This window comes from Oncorhynchus mykiss, chromosome 24, assembly GCF_057628025.1.
Source record: "Oncorhynchus mykiss isolate SJ-2025 chromosome 24, ASM5762802v1, whole genome shotgun sequence".
Lineage (NCBI taxonomy): Eukaryota > Metazoa > Chordata > Actinopteri > Salmoniformes > Salmonidae > Oncorhynchus > Oncorhynchus mykiss.
The window spans coordinates 11,294,646-11,314,058 of NC_143045.1; the positions used below are offsets into that span (position 1 = coordinate 11,294,646).

At 44.9% G+C, this 19,413-nt stretch overlaps 1 protein-coding gene across 6 annotated transcripts in view; it reads right to left on the bottom strand.

Annotated features, from left to right (window-relative positions):
- LOC110503717 (SUMO-activating enzyme subunit 1) overlaps positions 1–19,413 on the bottom strand; it is a 22,692-nt gene continuing 3,279 nt past the window's right edge. Inside the window, exons 2-10 of one of the 6 annotated variants that reach the window (XM_090218258.1) lie at positions 17,964–18,001; positions 15,192–15,303; positions 14,619–14,792; positions 5,327–5,472; positions 5,118–5,220; positions 4,917–5,022; positions 3,089–3,233; positions 1,203–1,272; positions 1–453 (exon numbers count right to left, since the gene is read on the bottom strand). In XM_090218258.1, coding sequence (XP_090074384.1) covers positions 361–453; positions 1,203–1,272; positions 3,089–3,233; positions 4,917–5,022; positions 5,118–5,220; positions 5,327–5,472; positions 14,619–14,792; positions 15,192–15,209 — 855 coding nt within the window. In that variant the 5' untranslated portion in view covers positions 15,210–15,303; positions 17,964–18,001 and the 3' untranslated portion in view covers positions 1–360. Of the gene's footprint in view, positions 454–1,202; positions 1,273–3,088; positions 3,234–4,916; positions 5,023–5,117; positions 5,221–5,326; positions 5,473–14,618; positions 14,793–14,906; positions 15,304–15,534; positions 16,631–17,963; positions 18,002–19,413 lie in introns of those variants that run through there. The other 5 variants (XM_090218260.1, XM_021582196.3, XM_090218259.1 and 2 more) reach the window with 5 other exon arrangements.

Below are 19,413 nucleotides of genomic sequence, written 5' to 3' on the forward strand. Positions count from 1 at the left end.
TTTTGTTCACAATAGTTTTATTACAAAATGTAAAAATACCTCTGTGCTAGAAACGTAAAACGGACAGTCTGACAATAGCAAACAAGAAAAGAGAACTTCCAGAAGGCGTGCTGAAAAAAAACGTCTGTGTTGTGTGTGTGTGTGCGCGCGCGCGTAGGTATAGTAGAAGGAGAACATGTATAACGACAAATCCTTCTCGCCTGTCGAAACACTCGTTGAACGTTCAGCTGGAGGTGAACGCTTACACATTGATAAATGGTCTGACTGGAAAAAAGAATGACCAAACGTATTGTGCATGTGAGTGTAGGCCTTAATGTGCCATGCACACACCTCTCCCTCCTCTGGTGGGAATATGGTCAATCACTTTGGGCCAAAGTAGTCCACCACCCCGCTTCCCTTCATACCGTCAAAGAAGAAGAAGTTCTTGTGCGGTGCGTCTCTCTGGGAAAGAGCCTGTAGAAACAAACAAACAAACAAACAAGACGCTAATACCAGCCAACAACACACACTCACAACCTGACCATCTCTCAAACTAAGCCAACCATAGGTAAGGATAGCTTTGCTCTGGGAGCTTCACCAGCTTTCCATACACGTGGTGTCCTCTAGTGTCCGCTCCATTGCGTGAGCGTCGGGTGCACTGTCCGTTGTGCGATCGCTTGACTTCACCCAGTGAGACGTCGGGCCGGTTGCAGGCCGTTTCATCCGGTTTCATCATTACATCATATCGTGGAGACAGACAAGCCTGGCGCAGTGACATCATCCTGCTGAGAGGGTTGTCGTCTGTACTGACTGACATTACCTCTTCTCACCTGGTTCCCTCAACTCTCAAACATAGGTTGGACTGTGACACTTCCCTTATTCTCCAATACTCAGGTCATATCCAAAACAGCCACACCATCTGCCTCAATCTCCCCAAAAGCCCCACAGGACTGAAACATATCAGTGGATATTTTTGGATTGGACCCAGAATCAAGTGGAGCAGCCTGCTGTCAAGTGTTTCGCTTTCTACCTCCCCAAAATATAACATGCCATCTTTCTCCCCAGTGAAAGCTGCACAGCAGTAACTGTGGTGCAGACAGTCTGTGATGTGTGGTGGTTGACACTAGTTTAGAGCCAGGATGGACAGTAAAGTAAGAATGATTTAAAGTCACAGAAACGAATGAAAAGTCAATAATACAAAAAAAAACTAGCTGACAACCAACCTTGACAACCTCCTGTCCCAGCACTCCTCCCACCACAGCACACACAGGGGCCATCTCAGAGAAGCAGTAGCTGATGACAACCCAAAACAACAACGTGAGTGTCAACAACAGAAACAAACTCTCCAGTTCAGTAGGATGAATTAACAATCGTCTTACCTCTGGAAAAACTGAAATAGCTCAGAATGGAGCAGCCAGTTACAGATGATCTTTGATACATCTAATAACTACCATCACTGGCAAAACCCCTACAAACCTACAGTGCCATCGGAAAGTACTCAGACCCCTTGACTTCTTCCACATTTTGTTACGTTACAGCCTTATTCTGAAATGGAATAAATGTTTTTCTCCCCTCATCAAACTACACACAATACCCCATAATGAAATAGAGAAAACAATTTATTTAAAAAATTAAAATAAAAAAAATTAAAAAAAACTTACTTTAAGTATTCAGACCCTTTGCTATGAGACTCGAAATTGAGCTCAGGTGCATCCTGTTTCCATTGATCATCCTTGAGATGTTTCTACAACTTGATTGGAGTCCACCTGTGGTACATTTAATTGATTGGACATGATTTGGAAAGGCACACACCTGTCTATATAAGGTCCCACAGTTGACAGTGCATGTCAGAGCAAAAACCAAGCCATGAGGTCAAAGGAATTGTCCATAGAGCTCTGAGACAGGATTGTGTTGAGGTACAGATCTGGGGAAGGGTACCAAAACATTTCTGCAGCATTGAAGGTCCCCAAGAACAGAGTGGCCGCCATCATTCTTAAATGGAAAAAGTTTGGAACCACCAAGACTCTTCCTGGAGCTGCCCGCCCGGCCAAACTGAGCAATCGGGGGAGAAGGGCCTTGGTCAGGGAGGTGACCAAGAGCCTGATGGTCACCCGATAGTCAACTCTCGAGCTCTGTCTCGAGAGTTCTTCTGTGGAGATGAGAGAACCTTCCAGAAGGACAACCCTCTCTGTAGCACTCCACCAAATCAGGCCTTTATGGTAGAGTGGCCAGACGGAAGCCACTCCTCAGTAAAAGGCACATGACAACCTGCTTGGAGTTTTCCAAAAGGCACCTAAAGGACTCAGACCTTGAGAAACAAGATTCTCTGGTCTGATGAAACCAAGATTGAACTCTTTGGCCTGAATGCCATGTATCACGTCTGGAAGAAACCTTGCACCATCCCTAAGGTGAAGCATGGTGGTGGCAGCATCATGCTGTGGGGATGTTTTTCAGCAGCAGGGACTGGGAGACTAGTCAGGATCAAGGGCAAGATGAACAGAGCAAAGTACAAAGAGATCCTTGATGAAAATCTGCTCCAGAGCGCTCAGGTCCTCAGACTGGGGTGAAGGTTCACCTTCTAAGAGGACAACAACCCTAAGCACACAGCCAAGACCACGCAGGAGTGGCTTTGGGATAAGTCACTGAATGTCCTTGAGTGAGAGCCCGGACTTGAACCCGATCGAACATCTCTAGAGACCCAAAAATAACTGTGCAGCAACGATCCCCAGCCAACCTTGACAGAACTTGAGAGGATCTGCAGAGAAGAATAGGGGAAACTCCCCAAATACAGGTGTGCCAAGCTTGTAGCATCATACCCAAGAAGACTCCAGGCTGAAATCACTGCCAAAGGTACTTTAACAAAGTACTGAGTAAATGGTCTGAATACATATGTAAATGTTATATTTAAGGTTTTTGCTTTGTCATTATGGGGTATTGTGTGTAGATTGATTTTCCATTTTAGAATAAGGCTGTAACGTAACTTAATGTGGAAAAAGTCAAGGGGTCTGAATACTTTCCGAATGCACTGTAATACTAACAGTCCAGCTTAATATGTGGCTGTCGAGTGATGCACCATGTGGTGAAATCTGGGTGGAATTGAGCCGGGCACCTGACGAAGTCGTGAGGTAGCAGGTCGCTACTCAGTCCCATGGCCTCCAGGACATCATCCCGGATCTGTCTCAGGAGCATGGCATCTGCCTCAAAGCTTTCTGGGTGGGGGTCGCGACCTTTGTCTGTACGGAACTTCAGCAGTACTGTGGGAAAGAAGAGAGGAACAAACGGAGAGAAAACAATAGATTGAGTGGTGGAGAAGTGCTGGAAACCATAGAAGACACACAGAGGAAGCTCTGATTTTATGGGTTACATTGCTTCATATACTGAGCTGCGTTTCCATACGAAACAGAATATGTTACTAAGGAAATATTGGTGGAGTTGTGATTCTATCACTTGCTGGAATGACACTGGCTGGCAATTTGTTCTTTTTTTTTAAGTACAAAAAAATGGAAACGCTTCCAATTACATACTGATCATCTTGTGGAAACAGTGTGCAATCAGATCTTTATCTGTGTTGTACCACAGACGATTGACAGTGGCAATCAACGCACCACAAGTGTTGCGCCAACAAACCTCTTCATCTGATAATGGCTTTGAATGAAGAGCAGTTTTTGATCCGTTTGACAAGGCTGTGATCAGACATCTATGACTCCTGTCCTTATCCTGTCAGCACGCGCCACTAGTACTACACCCATCCTGTGTGAGACCGTGGGCAGATGTGTCAATATGAGCAGGATGTGGTTTAGAGTCGGAATATTACTAAAAGGGAAATAATTAAAAAGGGGAGAGATGGACGCACCGTTGCAACGGAGACGTTTTAGGTTCTAAACCCCCCCTTTAAGCCTGGCAGCTCTACTCGCCCCCTCAGTGTTAAAACAGGTGTCATAACTTCCTCTCTTTAGCTGTCCATCAAACACATCATGGAGCCCAGTCCGCCCACGGCTATTTCCAGTAGAATTGACACCTCGCACGCACGCTCGCAAAATAAATAAATAAAAGAAATGCATAAATCACCATCATCACCCTCAACTAACTATTCTCTCACCCATTGAATTATCTCAACCTGTAAGTGTACAAAGATATCTGTGCAAAGTAAACATTGTCTTAAGAGAGTAGTCTGGAACATTCTTGATTAGATTCAAACGGATGAACCAAAAACAACACATTCAAATTACATTGACTAAATCAAAGTTGAGGGAAAACAGTCCTGTGCCCCCACGCCTGTGCTGCCTTCCATTCCTCCAGAGGTGTTATGGTTGCATACAGTAAGCTAACCCCCAACCCCTGACACACAGAGGAGCTGTAACAGAGGAAGCACCACTTCCTCAAGAGCAGCTCGGTCGAGAGATACCACTACGTCTAGACATAATTATAGAAACCCAAATGCTATAAGACACCTCCTGAAAACGACAAAAACAAACAAATGAACAGCTTCTTTCCTTTCCGGCTGTTATTTTAATATTAGCTAACAACAGGGGCTAGAGTACGCAGCCTTGCGGATGAAGTGTTGTGGGTGGTGGCTAGCTGTTTGTTTCTCTGTTCTAAAGTCACACACGACTGGCCATGGAGAGCCTGTGATGGAAACAGAGCCATGTTAAGAAGGTCTATGAAACCAGGTGAAGGCTATTAAGGGACCAAATCAGACTAGAAGGAACAGGGTGCAATGCTACAACAACCAAAACAGGAAGGGGGGGGGGGGGGGGGGTATGGTGGTGGGCGATATCATTGGAGCTGCAGGCACTCACGTGTAGAGGGCATCAATCTATAGCTTCACGGTTATGTATGGCAGAAGAAAAAAGACGCGATGGCAGCCAGTTAGTGATCTAACTCCCTTTTATCAGATAGATATTTATATCCAATGGCTTTGTGGAAGGAGCAGGTACCGTGTAGCAGGAAGTAGTCCACGGGGGTGTGCTTCAGGCTGCTCTTGGCCTTCTCATTGGTCCAATCCACTTCCAGAGCCAGTTTCAAGGAGCAGAAGCAGGCCGTCTGTTCAGTTGGGACAGAGAGAGCGCCAAGGAACATGACGTCATTAGATGTGGAGGAGGATAACGCTAATTGAGATATTATTATACAATGCTCACCTTTTTGATCATGGTGGTCTCATTTGAGTCAATCTTTGTTTTTTTGGCCTCGGGTCCATCATTGGACTCCTCTGTTTTGGGCTTGACTACTTTGGGCTTCTCCCTAGACGGGGGCATCAAAACAAGGGACAGATGAGCATAAGTATAACTGGTGAATAATCAAGACAAGTAAATTAGACACACGAAAATCACACACACACAACACTCACTCAACATAGTTGTGCTCCTGGCCAAGGTCGGAGAACATGTATCCGTGGTAACCGAAGACGTCGCCACAGAAGACCTTGATGTTGTGCTCGAAACAGAGTTGGTCCACGCGTACCATCAGATCTCTGGAGCAGCCGGTCAGACACACCTGAGAGGAACAAGGGAGGGCAGGACAAAGTCAGAGAGAGCAGCTAAAACTCCAACTCCCATGGTGCTATCTACACTACATGACCAAAAGTATGTGGACACCTGCTCGTCAAACATCTCATTCCAAAATCATTAATATGGAGTTGGTCCCCCCTTTGCTGTTATAACAGCCTCCACTCTTCTTGGAAGGCTTTCTACTAGATGCTGGAATATTGCTGTGGGGACTCCAGCCACAAGAGCATTATTCAGGTCAGGCACTGATATTGGGCGATTAGGCCTGGCTCACATTCAGATTTCAATTCATCCCAAAAGGTGTTTGATGGGGTCAGGGGTCTGTGCAGGCCAATCAAGTTCTTCCACACCAATCTCAACAAACCATTTCTGTATGGACCTCGCTTTGTGCAAGGGGGCATTGTCATGCTGAAACAGGAAAGGGCCTTCCCCAAACTGTTGCCCAAAAAATTGGAAACACAGGATCGACTAGAATGTCATTGTCTGCTGTACGGTTAAGAATACCCTTCACTGGAACTAAGGGGCATAGCCAGAACCATGAAAAAAAGCCCTAGATCATTATTCCTTCTCCACCAAACTTTACAGTAGGTACTATGCATTGGGGCAGGTAGCGTTCTCCTGGCATCTGCCAAACCCGGATTAGTCAGCGATTCATCACTCCAGAGAACGCATTTCCACTGCTCCAAAGTCCAATGGCGGCGAGTTTTACACCACTCCAGCTGACGCTTGGCATTGCACATGGTGATCTTAGGCTTGTATGTGTCTGCTCGGCCATGGAAACCCACTTCATGAAGCTCTCAATAACAGTTATTGTGCTAACATTGCTTCCAGAGGCAGTTTGGAACTTGGTAGAGTGTTGCAGCTGAGGAAAGACGATTTTTACGCGCTATGCGCTTCAGCGGTCACATTCTGTGAGCTTGTGTGCCACTTTACGGCTGAGCCATTGTTGCTCCTAGACCTTTCCACTTCACAATAACAGCACTTACAGTTGACCGGGGCAATTCTAGCAGGGCAGAAATTTGACGAACTGACTTGTTGGAAAGGTGGCATCCTATGATGGTCCAACGTTGAAAGTCACTGAGCTCTTCAGTAAGGCCATTCTACTGCTAAAGTTGGTCTATAGAGATTGCATAGTTGTGTGCTCAATTTGATATACCAGTCAGCAACAAGTGTGGCTGAAATAGCTGCATCCACTAATTTGAAGGGGTGTCCACAAATTTGTTTTAATTTATTTCACATTTATTTAACCAGGTAGGCTAGTTGAGAACAAGTTCTCATTTACAACTGCGACCTGGCCAAGATAAAGCAAAGCAGTTCGACACATACAACAACACAGTTACACATGGAGTAAAACAAACATACAGTCAATAATACAGTTGTGAAAAAAGTATATATACAGTGTGTGCAAATGAGGTAAGACAAGAGAGGTAAGGCAATAAAATAGGCCATAGAGGCGAAGTAATTACGATATAGCAATTAAACACTGGAGTGACAGATGTGCAGAAGATGAATGTGCAAGTAGAGATACTGGGGTGCAAAGGAGCAAAATAAATAAATAAATACAGTATGGGGATGAGGTAGTTGGATGGGCTATTTACAGATGGGCTATGTACAGGTGCAATGATCTGTGAGCTGCTCTGACAGCTGGTGCATTAAGTTAGTGAAGGAGATAAGAGTCTCCAGCTTCAGCGATTTTTGCAGTTCGTTCCAGTCATTAGCAGCAGAGAACTGGAAGGAAAAACAGCCAAAAGAGAAATTGGCTTTGGGGGTGATCAGTGAAATAAACCTGCTGGAGCACGTGCTGGGTGCTGCTATGGTGACCAGAGAACTGAAATAAGGGGGGGGAGCTTTACCTAGCAAGACTTGTAAATGACCTGGAGCCAGTGGGTTTGGCGACGAGTATGAAGCGAGGGCCAACCAACGAGAGTGTACAGGTCGCAGTGGTGGGTAGTATATAGGGCTTTGGTGACAAAACGGATGGCACTGTGATAGACTGCATCCAATTTGTTGAGTAGAGTGTTGGGAGGCTATTTTGTAAATGACATCACCAAAGTCAAGGATCGGTAGGATAGTCTGTTTGGCAGCATGAGTGCAGGATGCTTTGTTGCGAAATAGGAAGCCGATTATAGATTTAATTTTGGATTGGAGATGCTAAAATATGAGTCTGGATGGAGAGTTTACAGTCTAACCAGACACCTAGGTATTTGTAGTTGTCCACATATTCTAGGTCAGAACCATCCAGAGTAGTGATGCTGGACGGGCGGGCGGGCAGGTGCGGGCAGCGATCGGTTGAAGAGCATGCATTTAGTTTTACTTGCATTTAAGAGCAGTTGGAGGCCACGGAAGGAAAGTTGTATGGCATTGAAGCTCGTCTGGAGGTTTGTTAGCACAGTGTCCAAAGAAGGGCCAGAAGTATAAAGAATGGTGTCATCTGCGTAGAGGTGGATCAGAGAATCACCAGACACAAGAGCGACATCATTGATGTATACAGAGAAGAGTTGGCCCGAGAATCGAACCCTGTAGCACCCCCATAGAGACTGCCAGAGGTCCGGACAACAGGCCCTCCCGATTTGACACACTGAAATCTGAGGTCGATGAATACGGCTGCACAGTATTGTCTTTTATCGATGGCAGTTATGATATCATTTAGGACCTTGAGTGTGGCTGAGGTGCACCCATGACCAGCTCTGAAACCAGATTGCATAGCAGAGAAGGTACGATGGGAAATGGTCGGTGATCTGTTTGTTAACTTGGCTTTCGAAGACCTTAGAAAGGCAGGGTAGGATAGATATAGGTTTGTAGCAGTTTGGTCTAGAGTGTCTCCCCTTTGAAGAGGGGGATGACCGTGGCTGCTTTCCAATTCCAATTATACAGTGTACATGTTCATTGAGAGACCTTGCAGGGAATGTGATGACAAATTACTTGATGATGAGCAAGTAGGCCTAACTCTGCATTTACACGCACACATACACACCTTTTGGATAGATTCCACCATAGCCATTCTTAAACAACCTACTCCTTTAGTTAACCCCCTTGAACAACACACCCACCAGCTTCTACAACAGACACCCTGTCCTTCTAACACAAAACATGTTCAAGTAAACTAAATCTGTTATTCAGTCAAAGAATCAACTAGTTTGTTTTGGCCAGTTTGTTTTATCTGAACAGGGTGGGGGGAAATGGGCATTAATAAACAACTGACCCTTGGGCTGGGTCCATCTTATCCTTCAGACCAAACCCAGCACACTCCACACTTGGCTAGAGATAAGGGGCTGTCTGGCAGCTGACGGGCATCTGTCTGTGGCATCGCTGACATGGGTGAGTGGTACATGCTGTTCCCTCCCAGAACACAAAGTACCACAATGTTGGGAAGTGCCAGGATTGAGTTGACTACACGCGGCAGTGTTTTTTCAAGGGCAGCTTAAATGATGTGTGACTGTATGTTTGAAGTTGTTTTAAATTGCTGTGCCCTCAGCTAATGCCCTCATCTAACGCAAGATGGCGCTGATAGAGATGGCAACTTCGCTTCAAGTACTTCGGAAACTATGCAGTATTTTTTTTTTTATGTATTATTTATTACATTGTAAGCCCAGAAAACCTTAAGTGTTATTACATACAGCCGGTAGGAACTATTAGATATCAGAGAGACGTCAACTTACCAGCACAATGACCAGGAATACGACTTTCCCAAAGCGGATCCTTTGTCTGCACCTCCCAGGGCATTTGAACTGATTCTAGAGGCCGACCCAAAACAACACCATCGGAGGAGAGGGTGCCGGAGCGGTCTTCTAGTGAGGCTTCGGATGCGCGCACACCACCCACCGCTTCAGAGTATATTACTCACTAATGTCCAGTCCCTAGTTAACAAAGTCGATGAAATTAGGGCAAGAGTTGCTTTCCAAAGAGATATCCAGGATTGTAACATACTCTGTTTCACAGAGACATGGCTAGCTGGGGACATGCTGTCGGAGTCCGTACAGCCAACGGGATTTTCAGTGCATCGCGCCGACAGGCACAAACATCTCTCTAGTAAGATGAAGGGCGGGGGTGTGTGTTTCATGATTAACAACTCATGGTGTAATTGTAACAACATACAAGAACTCAAGTCCTTTTGTTCACCTGACCTAGAATTCCTCACAATCAAATGCCGACCGTATTATCTCCCAAGAGAACTCTCCTTGGTTAACGTCACAGCAGTGTATATCCCCCGCATGAGGATACCAAGACGGTCATCAAGGAACTGCACTGGACTTGATGCAAACTGGAAACCATATATCCTGAGCCTGCATTTATTGTAGCTGGGGATTAACAAAGCTAATCTGAGAACAAGGCTATCTAAATTCTATCAGCATATCGATTGTAGTACACAAGCGAGTAACACACTCAACCACTGCTACTCTAACTTCTGCGATGCATACAAGGCCCTCCTTCGCCCTCCTTTTGGTAAATCTGACCATGACTCCATCTTGTTGCTCCCCTCCTATAGGCAGAAACTAAAACAGGAAGCACCTGTGTTTAGGTCTATCCGATGCTGGTCTGACCAATCGGATTCCACGCTTCAAGATTGCTTCGATCACGTGGACTGGGATATGTTCAGGGTAGCCTCAGACAATAACATTGACGTATATGCTAACTCGGTGAGCGAGTTTAAAGGAAGTGTATAGGAGATGTTGTAACTATTAAAACCTTCCCTAACCAGAAACCGTGGATTGATGGAAGCATTCGTGCAAAACTGAAAGCACATACCACCGTATTTAAATCATGGCAAGGTGACTGGAACTATAGCCGAATACAAACAGTGTAGTTATTCCCTCCGTAAAGGCAATCAAACAAGCAAAGCGTCAGTACAGAAACAAAGTGGAGTCGCAATTCAACGGCTCAAACACGAGGGTCTACAGACAATCACGGATTACAAAAAGAAAATCAGCCCCGTCGCGGATATCGATGTCTTGCTCCCAGACAAATTAAACAACTTCTTTGCGCTTTGAGGACAATACAGTGCCACCGACACGGCCCGCTATCAAAGACTGTGGGCTCTCCTCCTCCTTGGACGACATGAGTAAAACATTTAAACGTGTTCACCCTCGCAAGGCTGCCAGCCCAGACGGCATGCCTAGGCGCATCCTCAGAACATGTGCAGACCATCTGGCTGGTGTGTTTATGGACATATTCAATCAATCCCTATCCCAGTCTGCTGTCCCCACATACTTCAAGATGGCCACCATTGTTCCTGTTCCCAGGAAAGCTAAAGTAACGGAAATAAATTACTATCGCACCGTAGCACTCACTTCTGTCGTCATGAAGTGCTTTGAGAGACTAGTCAAGGATCACGTCACCTCCACCCTACCCGTCACCCTAGACCCAGTCCAATTTGCTTACCGCCCCAATAGGTCCACAGACGATGCAATCGCCATCACACTGCCCTATTCCACCTGGACAAGAGGAATACCTATGTAAGAATGCTGTTCATTGACTACAGCTCATCATTCAACACCATAGTACCCTCCAAACTCATCATTAAGCTTGAGACCCTGGGTCTCGACCCCGCCCTGTGCAACTAGGCCCCGGACTTCCTGACGGGCCGCCCCAGGTGGTGAAGGTTGGCAACAACACCTTCACTCCGCTGATCCTCAACACTGGGGCCCCACAAGGGTGAGTTCTCAGCCCTCTCCTGTACTCCATGTTCACCCATGACTGCTAGGCCATGCACGCCTCCAACTCAATCATCAAGTTTGCAGACGACACTACAGTGGTAGGCTTGATTACCAACAACAACGACAGCCTATAGGGAGGAGGTGAGGACCCTCGGACTGTGATGTCAGGAAAATAACCTCTCACTCAATGACAGCAAAACAAAAAGAGATGATCGTGGACTTCAGGAAACAGCAAAGGGAGTACCCCCCCCCCTATCCACATTGTCGGGACAGCAGTGGAGAAGTTGGAAAGTTTTAAGTTCCTCTGTGTACATATCACCGACAAACTGAAATACTCCACGCACACAGACAGTGTGGTGAAGGCGGCACAGCAGCGCCTCTTCAACCTTAGGAGGCTGAAAAAGATGTGGCTTGTCAACGAAAACCCTCTAACTTCTACAGGTGCACAATTGAGAGCATCCTGTCGGGCTGTATCACCGCCTGGTACGGCAACTGCACCGCCCACAACCGCAGGTCTCTCCGGTCTGCACAATGCATCACCGGGGGCAAACTAGCTGCCCTCCAGGACACCGACAACACCTGATATCACAGGAAGGCCAAAAAGATCATCAAGGACAACAACCACCCGAGCCACTACCTGTTCACCCCGCTTCCATCCAGAAGGCAAAGTCAGTACAGGTGCATCAATGCTGGGACAGACAGATAGAAACTGTTTTTCAATCTCAAGGTCAACAGATAGTTAAACAGCCACCACTAGCACTTTAACAATGCCACTTTAAAAATGTTTACATATCTCATATGTATATGCTGTATACTGTTTCCTTCACTATCTATTCTTTACTATCTATTGCATCTTAGCCGCTCTGTCACTGCTCACCTATATATTTTATACTCCTATATTTTTATCCCATTCCTTTACTAGATTGTGTGCATTATGTGTTGTTGTGGAATTTGTTAGATATTAGGTTTTGTTGTGGAATTGGTTAGATATTAGGTTTTGTGGTGGAATTGTTGATATTACCTGTTAGCTACTGCTACACTGTCAGATCTAGAAGAATAAGCATTTCACTACACTCGCAATAACATCTGCTAACCATGTGTATGTGACCAATAACATCTGCTAACCATGTGTATGTGACCAATAACATCTGCTAAACATGTGTATGTGACCAATAACATCTGCTAACCATGTGTATGTGACCAATAAAATGTGATTTGAAGATTGATAGACTAATCATCAATGCTGGGTGCATGCTTGATGATTGAAAAATGGACCGGAAATCTTCCTTAAACCACACCTTAACTCGATAGGAAGGAGGTCTTATGGGGGAAGGGGAACCCTTACAGACTACTATGGAAGTCCTATTGGCTTTAGTTGCCAGCTACAAAAAGGCAAGCCCTCTGTTGTGGCACTGGCAACAAACACTGAGAGACCCTGGCTGGACATGTTGGGCTACTGCTGCTGGTGTAGTTCATTAGAGTGGATTGGCAGTGGGAACTGAGATTGCTGGCACTGGCAGACCGGAGGGGACAGGGCTTTTTAACAGCCTGGCCAGCCGTACTGTCTCTTCCCTTTGAAGGAGGCGTGCAGCTCGGGCGCCTCCTCCCGATGGCCTCCGGCAAGGGCTTTGTGAAGAGGGACACTGAGCTGGATTGTTTGAGACATGAGGGAGAGAGGGAGGGAGTGAAAAGAAGGAAGCGAGGAAAGGGGGGGGGTATATAGCTTATCTGTACAATGGAACCTAACAACAAAGAATTGGTCTGGTAGGAGGTGAAGGGAGAAGTGAAGTGATAGACATGCAGAGAATGAGTGGTTATGATTGACTCAATGAGAGTACATGAGTGAGAATTGGGAGAGTACACCAGTATGGTGAGTGAAGTAAACAAGAGTGAGTTTGTTTGTTGTGGGTGTGAATTGTTGCCTCAAATGATGTCTATAAGACAAAAACACCTGCAAACACTCTCTCAGGATCGAAGTTATAATCCAGACATATCAATCCCTCAGTCCAAAACACAGTGACTAAAAAGAGCAGCCCCTTGTCATGTATTGCAGCAAATTTCAACCAGTTTCAGTTTCCCAGTGCTACACCACACAGACAAGACAGATCCGTAGCTAGCAGATAAAAGAGTCTACCAGTCTACAGCACAGCCCACTCCGCCTCCTCCTCCTCCTGAACTTCCATTAGCACTCCCCCCGGGACGCTTCCGCCGTTTCTCCACCACAGTCAGACTAGGGAAGCGGCTCGTTTGCGCTTTGAAAATCCCTGAGCATCTGATGAGGAGTCTCTTCAAACCCCCGCCCCACTACATGATTCAGAGCAGAGCACTTCAGACAGCTTCCTTTGCAGTGTGTCTGGAACCAAACGCCACAGGAAAGCTAAGTTTCTACTTGTTAGCCGTACAGACATAAGTTAGATAAATGCATTTATCTCCAAACTCGAGGGTCTTTAATGTTTATGCTATTCTTTTCTCCAACTGGCACCTGTCAATTCTGTCAGTGTATACATTATATTTATATGCATCATATTATGAAGCCCTTTATCTACTTCCAGTCAGATGAACTTGTGGATACCATTTTTATGTTTGAAGGAAGTTGCTAAATAGCATTAGCGCAATTACTGGTAGTCTGTGGTAACTGCTAGCATGCTAGGGAGGAGGTAATGCTAGTTAGCATTGGCTCATGAAACTACCTCGAACTTCCTTCATATTGGATGCAGTTACATAAAAGTTGATGACGTCCATGAGTTCATCTGAGTCTGGGGGATGCAGATAAAGGGCTTCATTTATCTGCAGAAAAAAAACATATGCGCAAAACAGGTGCTACACTGGCATTGGTCTGCTGCAGAGTGTGGTACGGTCTGCCTAACGCATCACTGGGGGCACACTGCCTGCCCTCCAGGACACCTACAGCAACCGACGTCACAAGAAGTACCAAAAAGATCATCAAGGACATCAACCACCACTACCATCCAGAAGGCGAGGTCAGTACAGGTGCATCAAAGCTGGGACCGAGAGACTGAAAAACATCTTCTACCTCAAGGGTACCACCCGGCTACTCAACCCTGCACCTTAGAGACTGCTCCCCTATATACATAAAATCCCTGGCCACTTTAATAATGTAACACTAGTCACTTTAATAATGTGTACATACTGCTTTACTCATCTCATATGTATATACTGTATTCTATTCCACTGTATTTAATCAATGCCACTCTGAAATTGCTCATCCTAATATTTATATATTTTTAATTCCATTATTTTACTTTTAGATTTGTGTATTGTTGTGAATTGTTAAGATACTACTGCACTGTTGGAGCTAGGAACACAAGCATCTGCTAAATATGTGTATGTGTATGTGACAAAAAATGTGGTAAGAAGTATGGTGTAAATGCAACACCTAGAGGCCATTTAAGGTAAAAAAAAAAAAATGATGCACAAAAGTAATCTTGATAATAGACCGGTCCTGCACTACCGTACTCACTGCCTCAAATTGTAGGAAGAATTCGTCTGGTTTGGTCTCCACCCTGTCTGTGTCTGCCTTCACCTCTACCATGGGGTTGAGGTACTGGGCACGCTCCAGGGAGGCCTGGGCTCGATTCTGGCCCTGATTGTTCACTGGAATCAGGAACTGGGCTCGGCTTGACTCCTCCGTCACCTGGGAAGCAAGGGAACAGACATAGTTAGCAATTTGTAGCATTCATTTCTACTGTCCTGCAATTTTCTCAGTGTTTATCCAACCGTTAGCCTACTTGGGAAGGTTCCCTCTCACCTAGCCTCTGCCGAGTCCCCAAGAACTGTAAGAGCCTGTGACGCTACTTCCGCTATTAGACGTTAACAAGGCAAAACTCCAACTGAACTGAACTCCTCCTCCACATTTACTGGATTGGTTGGAGAGTGAAAATGAATACCTCCACCAACAGTTTTTTTCCTTCTCTTCAAGACCAGTATATAGTGGATCTAGTTTCAGGTGTTTATTTTACACCTGCTACTTTAGGTTACATCTGTTCTGACCTAACTCTGTTACAACCCCTCCCTTTGTGTTTGTGGCCTATACCAGTTCGTGGTCCAGCATGGTCAGCCCCTTCACTCCAGCCAGGATGAGATTTTTGGCCACCTCAGCCCCCAGGCCCCTGAGCCCCACCAGGAGCACACGAGACCCCCGCAGTCTGGAACAGAAGCAGATGGCAAAAACCTTAATTAGCTATGTAGCGCCATCATACAATAACGAGTAGAAAGCCATAAAGACAAAATATGCATGCCTCGTGCAGATTGATAAATTATGTAAACATCAACATTTTGAGTGTTTTACAATCCATTCTTGCTGTGGGACCCCATTTTAACCCAGAACGAACAGATCGGATTCAAGCTAGCTAGCAAAAAAAGTTAGCAAAAACGACCTTTTTTGTGCATCCAGGCCCCATAGTCGGATCTGCCGGTCATACTGAGCAGCTTCTTCCTCGCTAATGATAGAATCCTCCTTCTCAATCATGTCTATCATCTCAAACTGGTTTATTTGTCTAGTTTAACAGTAATGGGATTAATATGCCCCTTTTCAAATTCAGGTAGGGTACCGCTATCGCTGATATGAACGGACGCTGGAAGATGACGTTATCTTCTTTTTTGGTATTATGGCGGTCCGCAAACAAATGTTCTAGGTGCATGCCGCCATCTACTGTATTGGCTGTGTATCAGCCTACTATGCTGTAGTATCTATTCATTACACTTTATGAAAAAAATTATCCTACCAACTATCATCACTATTCCACTACTTTGGTCCTATCTAATCCTGCACCTGGCCAGCAGCCTGGGAGTATGGGACACTGTCGTTCAAAACACCTTGTAACTCTTCTGCAGTAAAATCTTGTACACCCAAGTACTTCTCTGCTGCTGCCACCACAACATCTATCCTCTGTGATTTACATTCCATTTCTGCGGTACAGTTGACCACCATGGCCATGTACGCCAAAAAAACAACCTTACCAAAGGACGTTATTCCTATCACTCTCTATTGACCTCGACCTACTCACAGGGATCCTCTTAGGATCCGTCACCCTTACAAAAAAGATTGCTGTTTTGAAACTGCAGTAAAAGTGCAGTAACTGCAGTCGACTGTAGTATTTTGGACACAGTAATTGCAGAATAACTGCAGTGTCCTGCAGTTGAACTGCTGTTATACTACAAAATCCCTGCAGTTAAAAAAAAATGTGTTCTTTTGGACGCAGTATTTGCAGCATACTGCAGTTATAGATGCACAATTGAGATCATCCTGTCGGGCTGTATCACTGCCTGGTACCGCAAATGCACAACCGCAGGGCTCTCCAGAGGGTGGTGCGGTCTGCACAACACATCACCAGGGGCAAACCGCCTGCCCTCCAGGACACCTACAGCACCCGATGTCACAGGAAGGCCAAAAAGATCATCAAGGATAACAACCACCCGAGCCACTGCCTGTTCACCCACTACCATCCAGAAGGCGAGGTCAGTACTGCTGATCTGGGACAGAGAAATTGAAAAACAGCTTCGATCACAAGGCCTTCAGACTGCTAAACAGCCATCATTAACACAGAGAGGCTGCTGCCTACATACAGACGTGAAATCATTGGCCACTCTAACAAATGGATCACTAGTCACTTTATTAATGCCACTTTAATAATGATGTTCACATACCTTTCATTACTTGCATTACTGCATTATGTATACACTGTATTTTATACCATCTATTGCATCTTGCCTATGCTGGTTGGTCATTGCTCATCCATATATTTATATGTACACATTCTTATTCCATCCCTTTAATTAGATTTGTGTGTATTAGGTAGTTGTTGTGGAATTCTTATATTACTTGTTAGATATTGCTGCACTGTCTGAACTGGAAGCACAAGCATTTCGCTACACTGACAATAACATCTGCTAACCAAGCATCTGTGACTAATACAATTTGATTTGATACTGCCATTATACTGCACTTTGACAGCAATCTTTTTCCGTAAGGGTGGAATCATCTTCCTCTACTACTCTCTTTAGTGCCTCAGCATTACTCTGATCCTGGCAACCTCAACCTGCCTTTCTCTCACCAGACACCTCTGATCTCCAGCACCATGGGTACCCCTACTGTTTCCACACACACACAACCTTTTCCACCGATACTACACAATCTTTTGTCTTATGCCCTCCTGCACACTTCTCACATCTAGGAATATCCATCCTACACACTACTGTCACATGACCATAAGCTTGAAACCTAAACCAGTAATGGGTTCGGGTCAAAAGCTCTCATGGTATAACTGACTTGCCTTTATCTGGTAAAAACTCTGCATCAAAACTCAGTAGTACAGACAGTGTCATCTCTGTTTCACCAGCCTCTCCACCGGGGGTCTCCGTTGCACCAAACAGTGGGCGTCACAGACACCAGGAATCTTAAACTTCAGTTGAGCCTCCTCAACACTTAACGCCAGGTGGTGCGGAGCGCGCGTTCCTCTGGACTGCAGAAACATCTTTATCGCCATCTGAATGAGGCTCAAACTCTGCGTTCTTCACCGCACCTGCCACCACAGTTAATTCACCCTCACTAGTCATGTTACATTTTATTCTGTAGCACTCAATATTTACTCTTAATATGTTCCACTTTCTTCATTTTTCCCTGTCCACGTTCTTAGCCCCACGGAAGTTAGTTTCTTCTGTAGCGAACATAGAGTAGTTTAAGAATTCCGTTTGAGTCGTCGGGCAAGCTTTCTGCAAACACAGTCTGAATTAAAGCACTGCAAAAACTTGAAAGTTTCCTTACAAGTCAGAATGTAGAATACAATTGCATTTGGATTTACTCTACCGGTTGTCTGTGTGGTTGGTCCTTATTCGGGTCAAAATCTGAGAAAAAAATAACCACACGACAGTATTATTCACCTGACCTTTTAGAGTAACGGCACTGCCGTTGAGACTTTTCTATCACCTGGCACATGCACAAAACCTTGTAAACACCTGAAAGACTTTGGTTAGTATGCATACATTGCGTGGATGTACTTCCATCTTGTGCACATCCCTTAGGTGAGCAAACAAATCGTGATAGCCATACACAGAGACCCACGTTTTGAAGTCGATTTAATAATACTTTCCTGTGGATATTTTGTCTCAAATTCTACCAGCAGAACGAAATCAGTGGACAACAGGTAAAGTTCAAATTAAGTTTATTCTACATTTTGACTTGTAAAGGGACTGTTTGGAATTGTTCCATCTATATGTGAAGAGAGTGGACCCATTGAAACTCAGATCCGTAGAGGTTTGTACATTATCAAAAGAATAGGCCATCTCCTTATGGTTTTTTTCTCACTGTAAGACATACAGTGGCAAGAAAAAGTATGTGAACCCTTTGGAAATACCTGGATTTCTGCATAAATTTGTCATAAAATTTGATCTGATCTTCATCTAGGTCACAATAGACAAACAGTCAGCTTAAACTAATAACACACAAACATTTATCCGTTATGTCTTTACTGAACACACCGTGTAAATATTCACAGTGCAGGGTTGAAAAAGTATGTGAACCCTTGGATTTTATTTCACCTTTATTTAACCAGGTAGGCTAGTTGAGAACAAGTTCTCATTTACAACTGCGACCTGGCCAAGATAAAGCATAGCAGTGTGAACAGACAACACAGAGTTACACATGGAGTAAACAATTAACAAGTCAATAACACAGTTAAAATATCTGGTTGACCCTCCTTTGGCAGCCATAACCTCAACCAAGCGTTTTCTGTAGTTGCAGCTCAGACCTGCACAACGGTCAGGAGGAATTTTGGACCATCCCTCTTTACAAAACTGTTTCAGTTCAGCAATATTATTGGGATGTCTGGTGTGAACTGCTGTCTGGAGGGCAGGCCACAGCATCTCAATCGGATTGAGGTCAGGACTCTGAATGAGCCACTCCAGAAGGCACATTTTCTTCTGTTGAAACCATTCTGTTGTTGATTTACTTCAGTGTTTTGAGTCACTGTCCTGTTGCATCACTAAACGTCTGTTGAGCTTCAATTGGTGGACAGAGCCTAACATTCTCCTGCAAAATGTCTTGATAAACTTGGAAATTCATTTTTCTGTCGATGATGGCAAGCTATCCAGGCCCTGAGGCAGCCCCAAACCATGATGCTCCCTCCACCATACTTTACAGTTAAGATAGGGTTTTGATGTTGGAGTGCTGTGCCTTTTTTTCCTCCACACAGTGTTGTGTGTTCCTTCCAAACAACTCAACTTTAGTTTCATCTATCCAGATAATATTTGGCCATTAG